Here is an 18,369-nt window from a genome sequence, read left to right as displayed (position 1 = left end):
AAGCTTTATGTAAGACCCAGACCATAAAACTCCATTTACTTGTTTTTTTTATGGCGAGACGGGAGGAGGGGCAGAGGGATAGGGAGAGAGAAAATCATAAGCAGGTTCCATGCCCAGTGCAGAGCCCAAGACGGAGCTCAATCTCACAACCCTGAGGTCATGACCTGAGCGGAAATCAAGAGTTGGACACTCAACCAACTGAGCCACGCAGGCACCCCCCCCACCCAAAAAACTTACAATAGAAAACACAACTGGTCAGTTCTTTGATATGTCTTTGCAATAATTTCTGGAATTTGGCACCAAAAGCAAAGGCAACAAAAGTAAAAATAAACAAAAGAGAATACATCAAACTAAAAATCTACACAGCAAAAGAAACCATCAAAATGAAAAGGCAACTTATTGAATGGGAGATAATATTTGCATATTATATATCTAATAAAGGGCTAATTATCCAAAATATTTTAAAACTCATACAACTCAATAGCAAAACAATTCTGACTGAGGTGAACAGAAAATCTGAATAGTTTTCCAAAGACATACAGATTACCAAGAGGTACGTGAAAAGATGCTCAACATCACTAATCATCAGGAAAATGCAAATCAAAATCACAGTGAGATATTGCATCACACCTGCTAGAATGCCGACTATCAAGAAAAAAAAAGACAAGGAATACCAAATGTTGGTAAGGATGTGGAGCGTCCTTGTACACTGTTGATGGGGATGTAAATTGATGCAGCTACTATGGAAAACAGTATGGAATTTCTCCAAGTGATTAAAAATAAAAATACCATAGATCTAGCAAGCCACTTCCGGGTATTTATCTGAGGAAAATGAAAGCACTAACAATTAAAAAAAATGCAATCCCATATTCATTCCAGCCTTATTTATAATAGCCAAGATATAGAAATAATCTTGTGTCCACCGACAGATTCATAGATTACTAGATTAATGGGTGAAGAAAATGTCCACACACACACACTGGAATATTATTCGGTCATAAAAAAAAGAGTGAAATCTTGCCATTTGTGACACCATGGAGGATCCTTTTCTCAGACAGAGAAAAAGAAATACTGTATGGTCTCACTTTTTTGTGGAATATAAAACAAAAACAAAAAACAATACACAAGCTCCTAGATAGAGGAAAGAGACTGATGATTGCAGACAAGGGACCAAAGGGAGGTTGGCAAAATGGGTCAAAAGGCATAAACTTCAAGTTATAAAATAAATAAGATATGGGGTTGTAATGTGCAGCATGATGCCTATATTTAAAATTATTATATTTCATATTTGAAAGTTACTGAGAGTAAATCTTAAAAATTCTCATTACGAGAAAAAAAATTTTAACTATTATGGTGAAGAATGTTAACTAGACTTTTTGTGGTAATCATCTCACAGTATATACAAATATCAAGTAATTACGTTGTGCACTTGAAACTAATACAATGCTGTATGTCAATTATATGTCAATTTAAAAAAAGAGATGCACAGCAAAGTTCAGGTTTTAACACACCACCTCTAACCCAACCATATAGTATTAATAAGTAGAATATAATAAAAAACAATACTGGAGCTGGGCTCAAAAGTAAAATTAACACACCAGAAATAAAGAGAGACTCCAGCTGTCCCAAACTGCACACCTGGTCCTGACTTCTAGCATGATAGGATGAGAAACCCCACTGACCCACTCCCCTAAAGTAGAGTTCAAAAACAAAAATAAAAAATACATTTAAGGGCTCTGGAAATGGCCATATGCGAACAGCAAATAAAAAAAAAATATCTACTCCAGAAAAATCTATGAAAATTTGGTCAGAAAGGCTAAAGTATGTGGTATCTGAACCAAGACCCCTCCCTTCCTAACTGCTCCTTGTGACGCAAAGACTCCATTTCAGAAGGTTGCACCAAAGAACAGAGTTCCCTCACCCCAAGCCTCCCAATCTGAGGACTTTCTTCCTGAAAAGAACAGGATTTCAACACTTCTCATCCTGACCTCAACTACCTGTGCTGAGGCTAAGTCCCTGGCAAATGCAGTCAAGAGGTGGGGGCTCTCTCTTTCTGCTCAGCTCCCACTCCTGGAATGGAAGGTCTATCTTTTTTTTTTTTTTTTTTAAGATTTTATTTATCTATTCGACAGAGATAGAGACAGCCAGCGAGAGAGGGAACACAAGCAGGGGGAGTGGGAGAGGAAGAAGCAGGCTCATAGCAGAAGAGCCTGATGTGGGGCTCGATCCCATAACGCCGGGATCACGCCCTGAGCCGAAGGCAGACGCTTAACCGCTGTGCCACCCAGGCGCCCCTGGAAGGTCTATCTTATCTTAGGTGTGGTGCTTTGAAAACACTGGAGCCCTGCTCATGAGACACTGGTTCCACAATGAAAATTTTTTATGATGTCGTTTACTAATCTTTTCTTTTATGGTTCATACTTTTTGTAACTTAAGAAATATTTGCTCATCCCAAAGACATGAAGTTATTCTATTCTTTAGAAGCTTTACTGGCTTTACCATTTGTATTTAGGTATATGACCCACTTTGAACTTTTTGCATATGAAGTAAGGTAAGAGGTCAAGGTCTTCTTTTTGTGTCTTCAGGAATGTAAGTTCCTTGCTTCAACAAATTTTCTCAGGTTTGGAATTTGCGATCTCTTGTTGATACTGTTTGGTATAAATAGGACTGGGCTGATAATATTTAATATTCTTAGAGAGTTAACCTTTTTCTCTTTAAGAACTGTAATGAACCCGGGTGCTTGGGTGGCTCAGTTAAGCGTCTGCCCTCAGCTTGGGTCATGATCCCAGGGTCCTGGGAGTGAGCCCTGAGTTGGGCTCCCTGCTCAGCGGGGAGCCTGTTTCTCCCTCTCTCTCTGCCTGCTGCTCCCCCTGCTTGTGCTCTCTCTCTGTCAAATAAATAAATAAAATCTTAAAAAAAGAGAACTGTAATGAACCTTGAAATGTACTGCTGAAAACATTCCATCAATAGTTTTTCAGTCCCAGAACTGGTGTCATAAGACAAAGAACACAGAATGAAGTTGCCTCACAACTAGAGGCAAATGACAGTGTTGCTGGATAGTAATGAGGAATATTAGGATAATGTCAAAAAAAAGGGGGGTGGAATACAAACCACACAGACCAACCCACACCTAAATGTACCCTACTGTAGAATTCTCAGGAACCAGGCAAATAGAAGGTCACCTTAATGGATTACAACAAGAACCCAAAGGATGGCCTGAGGACAGAGGCTCCTGCCCCACCTACGTTATACTTAAATTTCCCCTACATTCAATATTATCTTGAGAAGAGGAAAGGGAGCCAATGTCAGATAATGGACAGTTTAGTCATTAGATTGAGTAAACATTTACAAGAAAACAATTTTAAACTAGAAAAGAAGACTAGCTTTAACTGGTAAAATTAGGGATTCAAAACAAAACAAAACAAAACTACCCGAACAGAAATGAGAGCTATAAAACAAGATGAGATCAGTTACAGAAATTAAACTTACTACACGTTTGAATTGTGTTGTGCTGTATGTTGTTTTTGGCTCTAACACGGTAAGCACTGTTATAGCTAAAAGTTACACAGGCTCAAGACGTTTCACCTTAGGCAACAAATCTACAAGCTGAATTGGTTATCTTTAAACCAGACAGAAAAGGAAAAATGAAGAGGCGTTTCCTTTGTGTAGGTATTTGTTGTTGTGCCAAGTAAGTCTTAAAAATAACAACAGGAATGGAATTGGTGGGTCAATGCTGTTGAACTGGTCCGTGGATGATACAATGGTGCTAGGACTACAGAAGGGAGAGGCAAAATGTGCTCTGACATTCCCCAACTAGAGAGCCTTTGCTATCTGTAGAGGATACTGACAACAGCTTTCAAACTTCCACAGAGTAATGCTTTCTTCAGATGAATTCTTTCTCTAGGAAATAGAATTTATAAAACAGATATGAAGGTTAAGAAAGTTATTTAGAGAGTACATATCCACTCTCTTAGATAATTCTTGAAGCAATTCCATGGCGCTTTGAAAATCACTGAGGGAAGCTTCTGTTTCAAGATGGTCACTTAAACAGAAACAACTATCTTGGGCTCAGATAAATGTATTTGGATTCTTTTTCCCAGGCTAACATGCTAAGAATGGTTCTTCAGAGAAAGTGAGCAATCTGCTTGGGAAATGTCTTCCTGGAAATAATATGGATGGTAAGGCCTAAGGCAGAGATTGCTGGTTGTACTTGCAACATCCATTCACCCTTTGTTTTGTATAGTACACAGTCACCTCAAATCAAGATATTTCCCAAGGAAGAATTAAAATGGCAGAGTAGTGGGAGAACCCTGGGCTTGCTTGTCCCTTGAACGCTGCTAAATCAGCATCAAAACATTTTGAACAACTAGGATATCCATCTGAGGATTAAGAAAACAATCTACACACTTAGAGGGAAAGAACATGGCAGCTACAAGGTTCAGAGATGTGAACTGGGGGAGAGAAAAGCCGCAGTGCCATGGAGGGGGTGGGAGCCCTTTTTACGGAGAGGATGGGGGGTTGGAGTGAGAGCAGTGCATTGGGATCATACAAGAAAAACACTCCCCCAGGACCACTGACTTGGGAATTGAGAGGAACTGACTAAAGTTTTTTGTATACTGTGGAGCCCAAATTCTGAGGTTTTAGAAGTCCGCACCATTCACAGGAACCAAGCTGGGCGGGCAGTGGTACCCCGGGGAAGGGAGGTCAGAGGTCTCGGAGTGGATGGTGGACAGCCTGGTGTGGGGCTCCCCTGGGTTGCGCTGGGAGAGAACATCCTCCTTCCTGGAGTACCTTTGGAAGACGACAGATTCTTTCTCCAAGGACAAGGGACCCAGTGGATGCCACTGAGCAGCCATTCAACAGCAGGGGACAGAGGCACATGCAGAGAGCAGATAACATGGTTGCAGCTTTTTGCTGTGCTGCACCATAGACTCAAGGCACCTTCATTGCCATGACTGCTTTTTTGGGACAAAGCGACACTGGGGGCAACCCTGTGAGGTTCTCCTCCAGATAAGTCATTAACAGCTTTTCACTGTGCTTCACCATAAATCCTAGACACCATCATGACACTGGGCGAAGCACTGCAAGGCTCTTCTCTGGGGGAGGAGCACTGGTTCATGCCTTGCCAGGTCATTTAAGATCTGGAGTTTTGAATCCCAGCGGCACAACAGAGATAAAGCACAGGAGTACTGTGGTGCCGGACTTGCCAAAGGCCCAGGGATGGACAGGTTGAGGGCAGGGATCTCATAGAGGCTTGGGCCACAGAAGGGGAGATCATTCACTTTTCTGTAAGGGCCTCCTGAACACCAGCGGCCACCAGTTCCCTTCCCCAGGAGCAAGAGGGCAGAGTGATGCCATCTTCTACCACCACACTGCTCCTCACCCACCAGCACTATTGGACTTCAGAGAGAAACACAGCAGCCCCAGTAGAGGCTGGAGCTCCTTATATAAAACTCCACCCCACTATGGCCTGCAGAGGCAGCTTTACTAGGGCAGGTCTGACTGAGAGCAAGCCCAGGGGGCCTCTCTCCCACAGGAACCATACAGGCCCCCTGCATGTACTTTTTTCCTCGAAATCAGGCTTACAGTTTTTTGTTTGTTTGTATGTTCCCTTTTCTCCTTTTTTCTTTCTGTCCTTTTTTTTTTTTTTGGAATCAAGTTTATAGTTGTTTTTTTGCTTTTTTTGTTCCTTTTCTCTTTCTCTTTTGGACCAGGTTTGTTTTTTTTTTCTTTTTTCTTTTCTTTTATCGAAAGATAAAAGATAAAAGATAAAAAATAAAAGATAAAAGATAAAAAAATTTGTTTGTTATCTTAACAAACAAATCAAAGCACACCTAGTTAAAGGCCCAAATACTCCCCACTGCCAGCTAGGAGGAATTCCGTAGATGACTGACCTGTGAGGAAGAGCAGCTAAGATATAACAACAGAGTGCAGGCAGCATACATCAGAAACAGTTCCTGAAGTGCCAGGCCCTGGAAACTGTATGACCCATTCTTAATATAGCATTACTCTCAGGAGCAGGAAACATAACAGGCCTTCATAATACATGAAAGACAGGAACTTAGGAAAATTACAAGATGAAGGTATTCTCCCTAAAAGAAAGTTCAAGAAGAAATAGCCAAGGGCTTGCTCAAAACAGATATAAGCAATGTAACTGAAAAAGATTTTAGAACAAGTTATAAGAATACTAGCTGGGCTTGAAAAAAGCATAGAAGACACCAGAGAAACCTTTGCTGCAGATATAAGACCTAAAAAGTAGTCAGGCCTAAATAAAAAAATGCTATAACTAAGATGCAAAACAGAGTGGATACAATCACAGCAAGGATGGAAGAATCGGAGGAAGGAATAGGTGATATAAAAGATACAATTTCAGAAAATAACAAAGCTGAAAAAAAGAGGAAAAGAAAACTATTAGATCATGAACATAGGCATGAACATAGAAGTGATTCCATCAAGTGCAAAAATATCCTTATCATAGGAGTCCCAGAAGAAGAAGAATGGGGAAAAGGGGTAGAAGGTTTATTTGAACAAATTATAGCTGAGAATTTCCCTAATCTGGGAGAGGAAACAAGCATTCAAGTGCAAGAGGAAAAGAGAACTACCTTCAACATCAACAAAAACAGGTCACTACCAAGACATATAATGATACTTGCAAAATACAAAGATAAAGAGAATTCTGAAAGCAGCTAGAGACAAAAGGTCCTTACCCTACAAAGGTAGACAAATATGGTTAGCAGCAAACCCGTCCACAGAAACTTGGCAGGCCAGAAGAGAGCAGCATGATATATTCAATGTGCTAAATGGGAAAAATACGTAGCCAAGAATACTTTATCCAGCAAGGCTGTCGTTCAGAATACAAGGAGAAATAGAGAGTTTCCAAGACAAGCCAAAACTATAGGAGTTCATGAACAGTAAACCAGCTCTGCAAGAAATATTAAAGGGGAGACTTTGGGCAGGAAAGAAAGAAACAAAACCAACAAAGACTAGAAAGCAGTAGAGACAATCTACAGGAACGGCAACCTTACGGGTAATACAATGGCAGTAAATTCATATCCATCAATAATTACTCTGAATGTAAATGGCCTAAATGCTCCAGTCAAAAGGCATATGGTATCAGAATAGATCAAAAAACAAGGCCCACTGATATGCTGCTTACAAGACACACATTTAAGACCCAAAGATACCTCCAAATTGAAAGGGAAGGGGTGAAGAACCATTTATCATGCTAATGGACATCAAAAGAAATATGGAATAGCCTTACTTATATAAGACAAACTAGTTTCTTTTTATTTTTAATTATTTTTTCAATTTATTATGTTCAATTAGCCAACATATAGTACATCATTAGTTTTTGATATAATGTTCAACAAACCAGATTTTAAAACAAAGACTGTAATAAGAGGTGAAGAAGGGCACTATGTCATAATAAAGGGGTCTATCCAACAAGATCTAACAAATGTAAATATTTAGGCCCCCAACTTGGGAACAGCCAAATATATACATCAATCAATAACTTAAAAAAACTCATTGATATAATACAGGATTTTAATACCCCTCTCAGAGCAATAGAAAGATCAACTAAGCAGAAGATGAACAAGGAAACAATGGTTTTGTTTTGTTTGTTTGTTTGTTTTTTAAAGATTTTATTTTATTTATTCGACAGAGATAGAGACAGCCAGCGAGAGAGGGAACACAGTAGGAGGAGTGGGAGAGGAAGAAGCAGGCTCATAGCGGAGGAGCCCGATGTGGGGCTCGATCCCAACGCCGGGATCACGCGCTGAGCCGAAGGCAGACGCCCAACCGCTGTGCCACCCAGGCGCCCCGGAAACAATGGTTTTGAAAGACACACTGGACCAGGTCAACTTAACAGATATATTCAGAGCATTTCATCCTAAAGCAGCAGAATACACATTCTTTTCATGTGCACATGAAACATTCTCCAGAATAGATCATATATTGGGTCACAAAACAGGCCTCAAACAGTACAAAAAGATTGGGACCATACCATGCATATTTTCAGATCACAACACTATGAAACTTGAAGTCAACCACAAGAAAAAAAACTGGGAAGACCACAAATACATGAAGGTTAAAGAACATCCTACTAAAGAATGAATGGGTTAACCAGGAAATTAAAGAAGAAACTTTAAAAAATACATGGAAGCAAATGAAAATGAAAATAGCACAGTCTAAAACCTTTGGGATGAAGAAAAGCAGTCCTAAGAGGGAAGTATATAGCAATACAGGCCTTCCCCAAGAAGCAAAAAAAGTCTCAAATACACGACCTAAACTTACACCTAAAGGAGCTGCAAAAAAAAGTGGCAAATAAAGTCTAAACCCAGCAGGAGAAGAGAAACAGGATTAGAGCAGAAATCAATGACATAGAAATAAGAAAGAAAGAAAGAAAGAAAGAAAGAAAGAAAGAAGAAAGAAAGAAAGAAAGAGAAAGAAAGAAAAACAGAACAAGTCAACAAAACTAGGACCCATTTCTTTGAAACAATTAGTATGACTGATAAACCTCTAGCTAGGCTTTTCAAGAAGAAAAGAGAAAGGACCCAAATAAATAAAGTCATGAATGAAAGAGGAGAGATCACAATTAACACTGAAGAAATACAATTATAAGAGAATATTATGAGCAATTATATGCCAACAAATTAGGCGATCTGGAAGAAATGGATAAATTCCTAAAAACATATAAACTACCAAAACTGAAACAGGAGGAAATAGAAAATTTGAACAGACCCATAATCAGAAAAGAAATTGAATCAGTAATCAAAAGTCTCCCAAAAAACAAGAGTCCAGGGCTGTATTGCTTCCCAGGGGAATTCTACCAAACATTCACTGGGTGTTAAATGCAACTAATGAATCACTGAAGACTACATCAAAAACTAATGATGTACTATATGTTGCCCAACTGAATTTAAATAAATTTTAAAAAATAAAAAATACCTATTCTTCTGAAACTGTTCCAAAAAATAAAAGTGGAAGGAAAACTTCCAAACTCATTCTATGAGGCCAACATTACTTTGATCCCCAAACCAGACAAAGACCCAGCTAAAAAGGAGAATTACAGACCAATATCCCTGATGAACATGGATGTAAAAATTCTCAACAAGATACTAACTAATCAAATCCAATAATACATTGAAAGGATTATTCACCATGACCAAGTGGGATTTATTCCTGGGCTGCAGGAGTGGTTTAATATCGGCAAACCAATCAACATGATATACCACGTTAATGAAAGAAAGGATAAGAACCATATGATCCTCTCAATAATTGCAGAAAAAGCATTTTACAAATTACAGCATCCTTTCTTGATAAAAACACCCAAGAAAGTAGGGATAGAAGGAACATACCTCAACATCATAAAGGCTATATATATACATATATGTATATATATACACACACAAAAGACCCGCAGCTAACATCAACCTTAATGCGGAAAAACTGAGAGCTTTCCCCCTAAGATCAGGAACACGACAGGGATGTCTTCTCTCACCACTGTTGTTCAACATACTACTTGAAGTACTAGCCTCAGCAATCAGACAACAAAAAGAAAGAAAAGGCATCCAAATCAGCAAGGAAGAAGTCAAACTTTTACTCGTCACCGATGACGTGACACTCTATGTAGTAAACCTGAAAGATTCCACCAAAAAATTGCTAGAACTGATAAATAAATTCAGCAAAGTTGCAGGATATAAAATCAACTTAGAGAAATCTGTTGCATTTCTATATATCAATAATGAATCAGAAGAGAAATCAAGGAATTGGTCCCATTTACAATTGCACCAAAACCCATAAGAAACTTGGGGATAAATCTAACCAAAGAAGTAAGAGATCTGTACTCTCAAAACTATAGAACACTTATGAAAGAAATTGAAGAAGACACAAAGAAATGGAAAAACATTCCATGCTCATGGACTGGAAGAACAAATATCATTAAAATGTGTATACTACGAAAAGTAATCTACACATTCAATGTAATCCCCACCAAATAACACCAGCATTTTTTTTACAGAGCTAGAAGAAACAATCCTAAAATTTGTATGGAACCAGAACCCTGAATAGCCAAAGGAATGTTGAAAGAGAAAACCAAAGCTGCAGACATCACAATTCTGGACTTCAAGCCATATTACAAAGATGTAATCATCAAGACAGCACGATACTGGCACAAAAACAGAGACATGGATCAAGAGAACAGAACAGAGAACCCAGAAATGGACCTACAACTATATGGTCAACTAATCTTCAACAAAGCAGGAAAGAATATCCAATGGAAAAAAGTCTCTTTTACAATTGGTGTTGGGAAAATTGGACAGCCACATTTAGAAGAATGAAACTGGACCATTCTCTTACACCATACACAAAAATGAACTCAAAATAGATGAAAGACCTAAATGTGAGACAGGAATCCATCAAAATCCTAGAGGAAAACCCAGGTAGTAACTAATGCCTTTGACATCAGCCAAAAACAAGACTGTTCTTTCTAGGTATGTCTCCTGAGGCAAGGGAAGCAAAAGCAAAAATTAACTATTGGGACTTCATCAAGATAAAAAGCTTCTACACAGCACAGTAAACAATCAACAAAACTAAAAGGTAACCCAAAGAATAGAAGATATTTGCAAATGACATATCAGATAAAGGGCTAGAGCCTGAAGTCTATAAAGAACTTTTCAATCTCAACACTCAAAAAATAACTCAGTTAAGAAATGGGCAGAAAACATGAACAGACATTTCTCCAAAGAAGACAATACAAATGGTTAACAGACACATGAAAAAATGCTCAATATCACTCATCATTAGTGAAATACAAATTAAAACCACAATGAGATACCATCTCACACCAGTCAAAATGGCTAAAATTAACAGCTATGGAAACAACAGATGTTGGTGAGGATGCGAGAAAGGAGAAACCTCTTACAATGTTGGTGGGAATGCAAACTGGTGCAGCCACTCTGGAAAACGGTATTGGATGTTCCTCAAAAAGTTAAAAATAGAACCACCCTATGACCCAGCAATTACACTACAAGTTATTTATCCTAAGGATACAAAAATACTGATTCAAAGGGGCACATGCACTCCAATGTTTATAGCAGCACTATCAACAATAGCTGAAGTATGGAAAGTCCAATTGGCTGATGAATGGTTAATATATATATAGTTGAGTAACACTTAGCCATCAAAAAGAATGAAATCTTGCCATTTGCAACAACATGGAAGGAACTAGAGTGTATTATGCTAAGCAAAATAAGTCAGAGAAAGATAAATAACATGATTTCACTCATACGTAGAATTTAAGAAACAAAACAGATGAACATAGGGGAAGAGAAGGAAAAATAAAATAAGATAAAAATAGAGAGGGAGGCAAACCATAAGAGACTCTTCACTATAGACAAACTGAAGGTTGCTGCAGGGGAGGTGGGTGGCAGGATGGGCTAAAAGAGTGATGGGCTTAAGGAGGGCACTTGTGATGAGCACTGGGTGTTATATATAAGTGATGATCACTAGATTCTACTCTTGAAACTAATACTACACTTTATGTTAACTAATTTGAATTTAAATACAATCCTGGAGGAAAAAATAAGATCTTTATCAAAAACTCTAAAAAAAGGATCACATTTCCAAGTACTTAGTAGCAGAGTAGTTATGTGTGACTGCATGTCTAAGTACTGATCAATAAGATGTAAACAAAAATGGTGCAAGCAACTTCTCACAAATTCTCAAGGGGTATTTTTTCTCTTCCTTCTAGCTGGTATGTGAGCATAACAGAAACTGAAGTAGCCATTATGGCCAGATGAAGATGGCACATGATAAGCTTGACAGAACCACAAAAATATAGAAACCTGGGTCACTGACTATAAAGCCATAAAAGTCCTAGGGTGCCTACACTTACGTGGATGAGAAATGAACTTCCATCTTGTTTAAACTGAATATTTGGGTTTTTTAAATCACAAACAGCACTTTTTAAAAAAGATTTTATTTATTTCTTTGATAGAGAATGAGAGAGAGAGAGCAGGAGTGGGGGAGGGTCAGAAGGAGAAGCAGACACCAGCAGTGCAGGGAGCCCGATGCCGAATTTTTAATATCTTAACAAATACATGATATGGGAGAAAAATATCACATAAAGAAGCCTAAGGTTACACTGTGCCTCTGAGAAAGATTAAAATAGGCTAGGAGTGAGGTGTGTGTGTGTGTGCACGTGCACAGAAAAACAGACCAGGAGGGAAATCCTCCTACATAACAAAACCCTTCTTAGTTAGATAACTGGGGAAGACTTCAGCTGACCTCTGTTTTTCAACCCTTATAGCCTTAAGGGCACCATGACCACTAAAAAGCCCCATCTATTGACTCAGAGTTACATTTTCCCCCTCTTGTTTAGAAAATATACCTCTACCTACATAACTACAGGAAAAAAAACAATGCTATGATACACTCTGAGATGAACTTTTAAAAAAAGACAAATCAAGAGCTTGAAAAAGATGGCCAGTTATGTGATAAAATACAGGAACAAGTTAACAGTATAATCTAGGAGGTGGAGATACATGTGTCTACTGTACTATTCTTTTAACCTTCTGTATGCTTGTAAATTTTCATAAAATATTGGAAAGAAAAACATTCTAGTTACTGCTAAACCAGTCAACATAACCCATTTTACAAAGACGTAAACAGAAAGCCAGGAATCAACAAACCAATAATATTAAAGGATCATGATAAACAGAATACCCAACCTTAGAGAAAAAAAGAGATGTTTCAGGAAACAGAAAAGAACTTTCTGATGATATTGAAGAACATAAAATAGCACTCTTCTATGAAGAATAAGCAATCAGAAAATAAATATTTCTTGAAAATTAAAAATAAAGTATCAGACCTTCAAAACAATTCACAGACTAAAAATGAACTTAGTCATGTGGAATTTGAATAACACTGAGTTAAAACTTACTGAGTAGAAGGCATCAGTCTAAGCGCCTCACACATCGGTGCCACCATCATCATTCATTTGGATGAACCCAACAGCCTCCTAAATTCTCTACATACTTCTACACTGACTCCGTTTCAGTCAATTCTTAGAGGTGTCATAGCAATTCTTTTACAATCAGAAAAGCCTACTGTAAAGGAAAACCATGGTGCCCTCTGTAACAACTGCCTAAGAGCTGATGCTTTTGTACATTTTGGAGAGTGACCCAAATCCTGGAACTCCAACACTGCCATTGCCAGATACACAGAATGAATGCCCCAGACAGCATGTCAAATTTTCCATGCAGATCCTCTCCTGGTGGCTTACTTCACACAACTTCATTCTGCTCCCTGGTTGCTTTTCCTTTCTTTCATTCTACTGGAAACACTTCACATCTTTTTTCAAAACAATTCTAGTAGTGCTACAAGCTGAAATGTGTCCCCTTGAAAAGATACAATAAAGTCAGAAGCCCAGTACCTCACAAATGACATTATTTGGAAATAAGGCCATTGGATAATCAAGTTAAAACAAGGTCAATGGGGTGTACCCTAATGCAATATGACTAGCATCCCTATACAATGGCAAACATTTGGATGCAGAGACAATACACAGGGAGAATGCCATGAGAAGATACAGGTAGAGATTGGGATAATGCATCTACAAGCCAAGGGACATCAAAGATTCTGGCAAACCACCAGATCCTAGGAGCATGGAAGAAAATTTCTCTCCAGTGCTCAAAGCACCAACATTGCCTACTTTCATCTTGAACTTCTAAATCCAGAAATGTGAGGCAGTATTTTTTTTGTTGTGAAGCTACCTAGTTTAAGGTACTTTGTTATCGGTAGCCCTTGAAAATGAATAAAACAGCCATGTACCAACAAGTCTACTAGCTGCTGGGAAAATTCAAGTTTTTATCTCTTTGTCATCACAGGCACCCTCAGTTGGTCTGTTTCCTTTAAATATTTCCAGGCAAGAGAGCTGGGTAATCATCTTTGGGACTGCCATTTCCCAAACTCCAAGGTTCCTGGTCAAGCCTCTCCCCACCACATCTCCAAATCTCTTACAACCCTCTTCCTCAGTGGCAGCAAGGAGTGACCAGGGGCCCGATCATGTAGGGTCTTAGAGTTTTATGAAAACAATTTCGGATTTTATTCTACTTGAATAAAGAAGCTCTTAAAAGTTTTGACCAGGAAAGTAACAAAATTCTGACATGCATTTTAGAAGCATTTCTACAGCTGCCAAATGAAGGCTAGACTGTAGGAAGGCAAAAATAGAAGCATGTAGAACAATTAAGAGGCAATTACAGCATCCACTGAGAAGTAGAATAATGCTCTACAGGTGTTGAGAACTAACTAGGTTTAGGATACCCTTTGAAAAAAGAGCCAACAGATTTTGCTGAGGGATTGGACATGGAATGTTAGAGAAAGAGGAATCACAGGATAATCTGAACAATTATAAGAATCCAGCACCATTTACTCAGATGGAGAGATACGTAATACGAAACAGGTTGTGGAGGTAGAAAATATATAGAGTTTGACATGCATATTAAATATCCTAGTAATATCTTGAATAAGAAGTTGGATATGTGAGTATAGCAAGAAGTGAGTATAGAACTCAGGACTAGATATGGATATTTGGAAGCCATCAGCATAGTGAAGTTATGTAAAAGACGATGAAGGAAATGGATGAGATCACCAGATAAAGAAGGGAATAGGTCTGGAGCATAACAACATTTAGAAATCGGGAAGAGGGGCGCCTGGGTGGCTCAGTTAGCTGCCTTCCACTCCAGTGGTGATCCCTGGGTCCTGGGATGGAGAACAGCATCCAACTCCCTGGTCCGCAGAGAGCCTGTTTCTCCCTCTCCTTCTGCCTGCTGTTGCCCCTGCTTGGTCTCTCTCTCTCTCTCTGTCATATAAATAAATAAAATCTTTAAAAAAAAATCAGAAGCAGTCAAGCAAAAGAGTCAAAAGAGCACCGTGATTTCACAAAAGTCAAATGAAAAATGTGTATCAACTTTCAAGTAAAAAGATGTAATTAACTGTGTCAAATGCTGCTGAATGGTTAAGATGAAGATTAAGAGTTGACCCTTGGATTTTTGACTGTTTAAATGCCCCTTGGATTTTTGACTGTTTAAATGCCCGGATATCGACACACAAACTCTCCTTTCATTCTAACATTTCAACTACCTAAGAGATCTCACATTCAAGTGTGTATAAGAATTAAAAAATCTAAACTTTATTTTTAACATTATGTATTCTGTACCTTGTGGGACATTTAAAGGATTTTCGTGAGCAAATTTTACTACCAGGAATTTTCCCATAAAGTCTGCGTTTAGAACCAAAGTCCTCCCCAGCCAGGTGACTCCAGTTTTTCACAACTGTTTCCCATTCATCCCACTAGTACTCAGGAAATAGGAAAAGAGCAGGGTCAGGGAGCCTAACCTTACTTTCCTACTTTATAAGTCATAATTTTAAAGTAAATTTAATCTTCCAAATCTAGAAGTTTCGACCTCTTGTCTTCTCTGGAGCTGAATGGAGTGGGTAAAGCTAAATAAAACATGAGTGGGAGAGTGGGCAACTGGCTGCATGGACAGTCTCGCAACTGCTTTTAAATTTTCTCTTGGAGAACGAAGCTTCAAAGTGGCCTCGTCCTCTAAGGCTACTCAAGAAGCGGCGTCTCCCGCTTTAGAAAAAAGGTTGAAGGAAAAGCCGAGCAAAGCTCACGGGAAAAGAACACGACAACTCTTACCTCCCACAAGCCTCTCTCAGTCCCAGCCCACCTAGCTCCACAGGAACCAACCTAGCGACCACGCTCCGCCCATTTCCGGATTGTCGCTGCCGCCGTCTCATGCGCAATGACGTTTCAGTCTCCTGCGGACCCCGGAAGTGCGGCTCGAACTTGGTCGGGGCGCGGATCCCGAGAGGGAAAGTCATAACAACCGCACGAGGGAGTTTGTCTGGCGAGCTGGAAGGCCACGCCTCCTCCCGCCTCCCCCCGCAGCCCTGTAGCTGGGGGCAGAGCTCAGGTAGGACCTGCGTTTGCGGGGATATGAGCTCCGGGGGGAGGCCCGGGCGGAAATCAGAGGAAGGGGCTGGCCTGGTCGGTCTCAGGGCGGGGATTGTTGGCCCCCGGGCCGCAAGCAGCCCACAGCTCACGTTGCGTGCCGTGCTCACAGGTGTCCCCAATTCCGGGACCCCGCCGAAGGGCAGGTTCCACCTGCCATTTTCACTTATGAGGCAAGGCAGAACACGTGCGTTCCATGGCTTACTGTCCTTACAAGTGAACATGTGGGGTTCGGTGAGCCCTAGAGACCATAGAGTAATGGGCCCTGGTATGCTTTCTCCGGAGGGACGGTATTTATTGTCTGATTAAACATTTTTTTCTACAAAAATTATAATCAACGGCTGAAGCTTTACCAGATGTCATTCACTGCAGACATAAAATTAAAGTGCAGTTGTAAAATTCTCTGAAACTTGTAACATGTATGTATAGGCGCTGGTGGGACATTTGACTGGAATGGTATTTAAACTTTTGGCTTTGAAATAAAGTTAGGTATATATTGGAAGCGCTCTTTTCTCTTCCTCAGCCAGAGATTTAACATGTTCCTCTCATGCTCCAAGTGTTTGTATATTTTAGGCCAAGAAATTGGTTACTTAATTTTTAGCCTGTATTTATTAACCTCTAGTGTTCTTGCATTTGTGTATTTCCCCATCCCTGAGAACTTGTAGAGGGAAAATCCTGTGGTTTTTCAGACTAGCAAGTGCCTTGTAATGTTTATCAAAATAGATGCAATGTGATATTTATTATGCAATACATGGTATCTTTTTGTTTTAAAGCAGTATAGAGGTAAATTCTTTATCCTTATACTTTATTCCATATCATGAGGGACGGATATGCTGTTTTCTTTTAGGGTATTTAGAAACTGAGAGAGCAAGCACTGTTTGAAGTGCCTCATTAAGGTATTGTTGTCAGTGCTGGTACCAGGCTTCTATCCGACTTTTTAAACTCGATGTTCCTCCCACTTTAATCATTCCCACTCTGGATGGCTTTGAGGCAGTGGCTGGTGGCTGTTGCAAGGCTGGTAGATTGTAGAATAGCACCAAGACCAAGAGGAAAATATGATGTTATACTGTGAACATCCATCTATTTATTAATTTAACAAGTATTTATTGGCCACCCTCGATGTGCCAGGCGGTGTTCTAGGTGATGGGGGTACAATAGTGAACAAAATAGATAAAGTCCTTGTGCTCCTGGATTTACATTGCAGTGGTTGGAGGAAAAAATTAGCAAATAAATGTATATATCAGATAGTGATAAAAGCTATGAAGAAAAATAAAGCTCTTTATGGGGAGAGAGAATTACAGAGGATACTATTTTACACAGGATTGTCAAGCTTAACCTCTCTGATAAGGGAACATCTGAGTAAACATCTGAATGAAATGAGAGAGTGAACTCTGAAGGTGTGTGGGGATGGGTGTTTTAGGATAGCAAAAGGTGGTGAGGCAAGAGTATGTTTGGTATATCTGAGAATAGCAATGATGGAGGCATTAGGGTTAAAAATCTTGAAAGTGAGTATTCAGTGGTTTGGTGTGTGCGTGAGAGATCTTACTTACTGAAGGACTGTTTTTTTCAACTTTCCCAGACAGAGCTCTATGAGGAGAATCTGAAGTCCTTAGATATTTAGAGATGTTTCCATGCTCTTCATTGACACTAATGAAGTTAAGCACCATTTACTTAGTTGATACATTACTTGTGCTATCTGTTTTAGATAAGATTTGCACAGTAGCCATGGATAACTAAATAGCAAGTACTTTTCTGCCCTGTTATAAACTTTATTTTTTATTTATCTTTTTTTATTGTGGTAAAATATCCATAACAAAATTTACCATTTTAAACATTTTTAACTATATATATCAGTGGTACTAAGTACACTCACACTGTTATGCAATCATCACTGTCATCCATCTCCAGAACTTTTCATCTTCCTCAACTAAAAATCCATACCCTTTAAGCATTAACTCTCTGTTCTTCCATCCCCTTAGCCTCTCACAACCTCCGGTTCACTTTGTCTCTGAATTTTCTGTCTCTACTCAAGGTAACTCATATAAATGGAATCGTACAATATTTGTCCTTTTGTGACTAGCTTATTTCACTTAGCATTATATTTTCAAGGTTCATCCATGTTGTGTTTTGTTTTCTTTTTAAGGTTGACTGATATTCCATTTTATGTGTATACCACTTTATTTTTTTATTTTATTTATTTTTTTATCATTTGACCATGAATGCTTGTGTTGCTTTCACCTTTTGTCTATTGTGAATAAGGGTTGCTCTGAACAGGAGTGTGCAAATATCTGTTTTGAGTTTCTGCTTTCATGTCTTTTGGCTGTATACCCAGAATTGGATCAAGTATC

General features: G+C 39.1%; 1 protein-coding gene and 1 long non-coding RNA gene across 15 annotated transcripts in view; one reads left to right on the top strand and one right to left on the bottom strand.

Moving 5' to 3' along the window:
* LOC113255092 (uncharacterized) overlaps positions 1 to 16,003 on the bottom strand; it is an 89,146-nt gene extending 73,143 nt beyond the window's left edge. Inside the window, exon 1 of one of the 3 annotated variants that reach the window (XR_007190472.2) lies at positions 15,707 to 16,003. This is a non-coding gene — a long non-coding RNA (uncharacterized LOC113255092). The remainder of the gene's footprint in view (positions 1 to 15,706) is intronic. The other 2 variants (XR_008957654.1, XR_008957653.1) reach the window with 2 other exon arrangements.
* The window catches only part of FAM172A (family with sequence similarity 172 member A), a 428,036-nt gene continuing 415,292 nt past the window's right edge, over positions 5,626 to 18,369 (top strand). For 8 of the 12 annotated variants that reach the window (XM_057307516.1, XM_057307513.1, XM_057307511.1 and 5 more), the window contains exon 1: positions 5,626 to 15,983. In XM_057307516.1, coding sequence (XP_057163499.1) covers positions 15,806 to 15,983 — 178 coding nt within the window. In that variant the 5' untranslated portion in view covers positions 5,626 to 15,805. The remainder of the gene's footprint in view (positions 15,984 to 18,369) is intronic. The other 4 variants (XM_057307514.1, XM_057307515.1, XM_026498614.4 and 1 more) reach the window with 2 other exon arrangements.

This window comes from Ursus arctos, unplaced genomic scaffold (assembly GCF_023065955.2).
Source record: "Ursus arctos isolate Adak ecotype North America unplaced genomic scaffold, UrsArc2.0 scaffold_5, whole genome shotgun sequence".
Classification (NCBI taxonomy): Eukaryota; Metazoa; Chordata; class Mammalia; order Carnivora; family Ursidae; genus Ursus; species Ursus arctos.
This window is presented reverse-complemented; position numbering and strand designations above follow the sequence as displayed.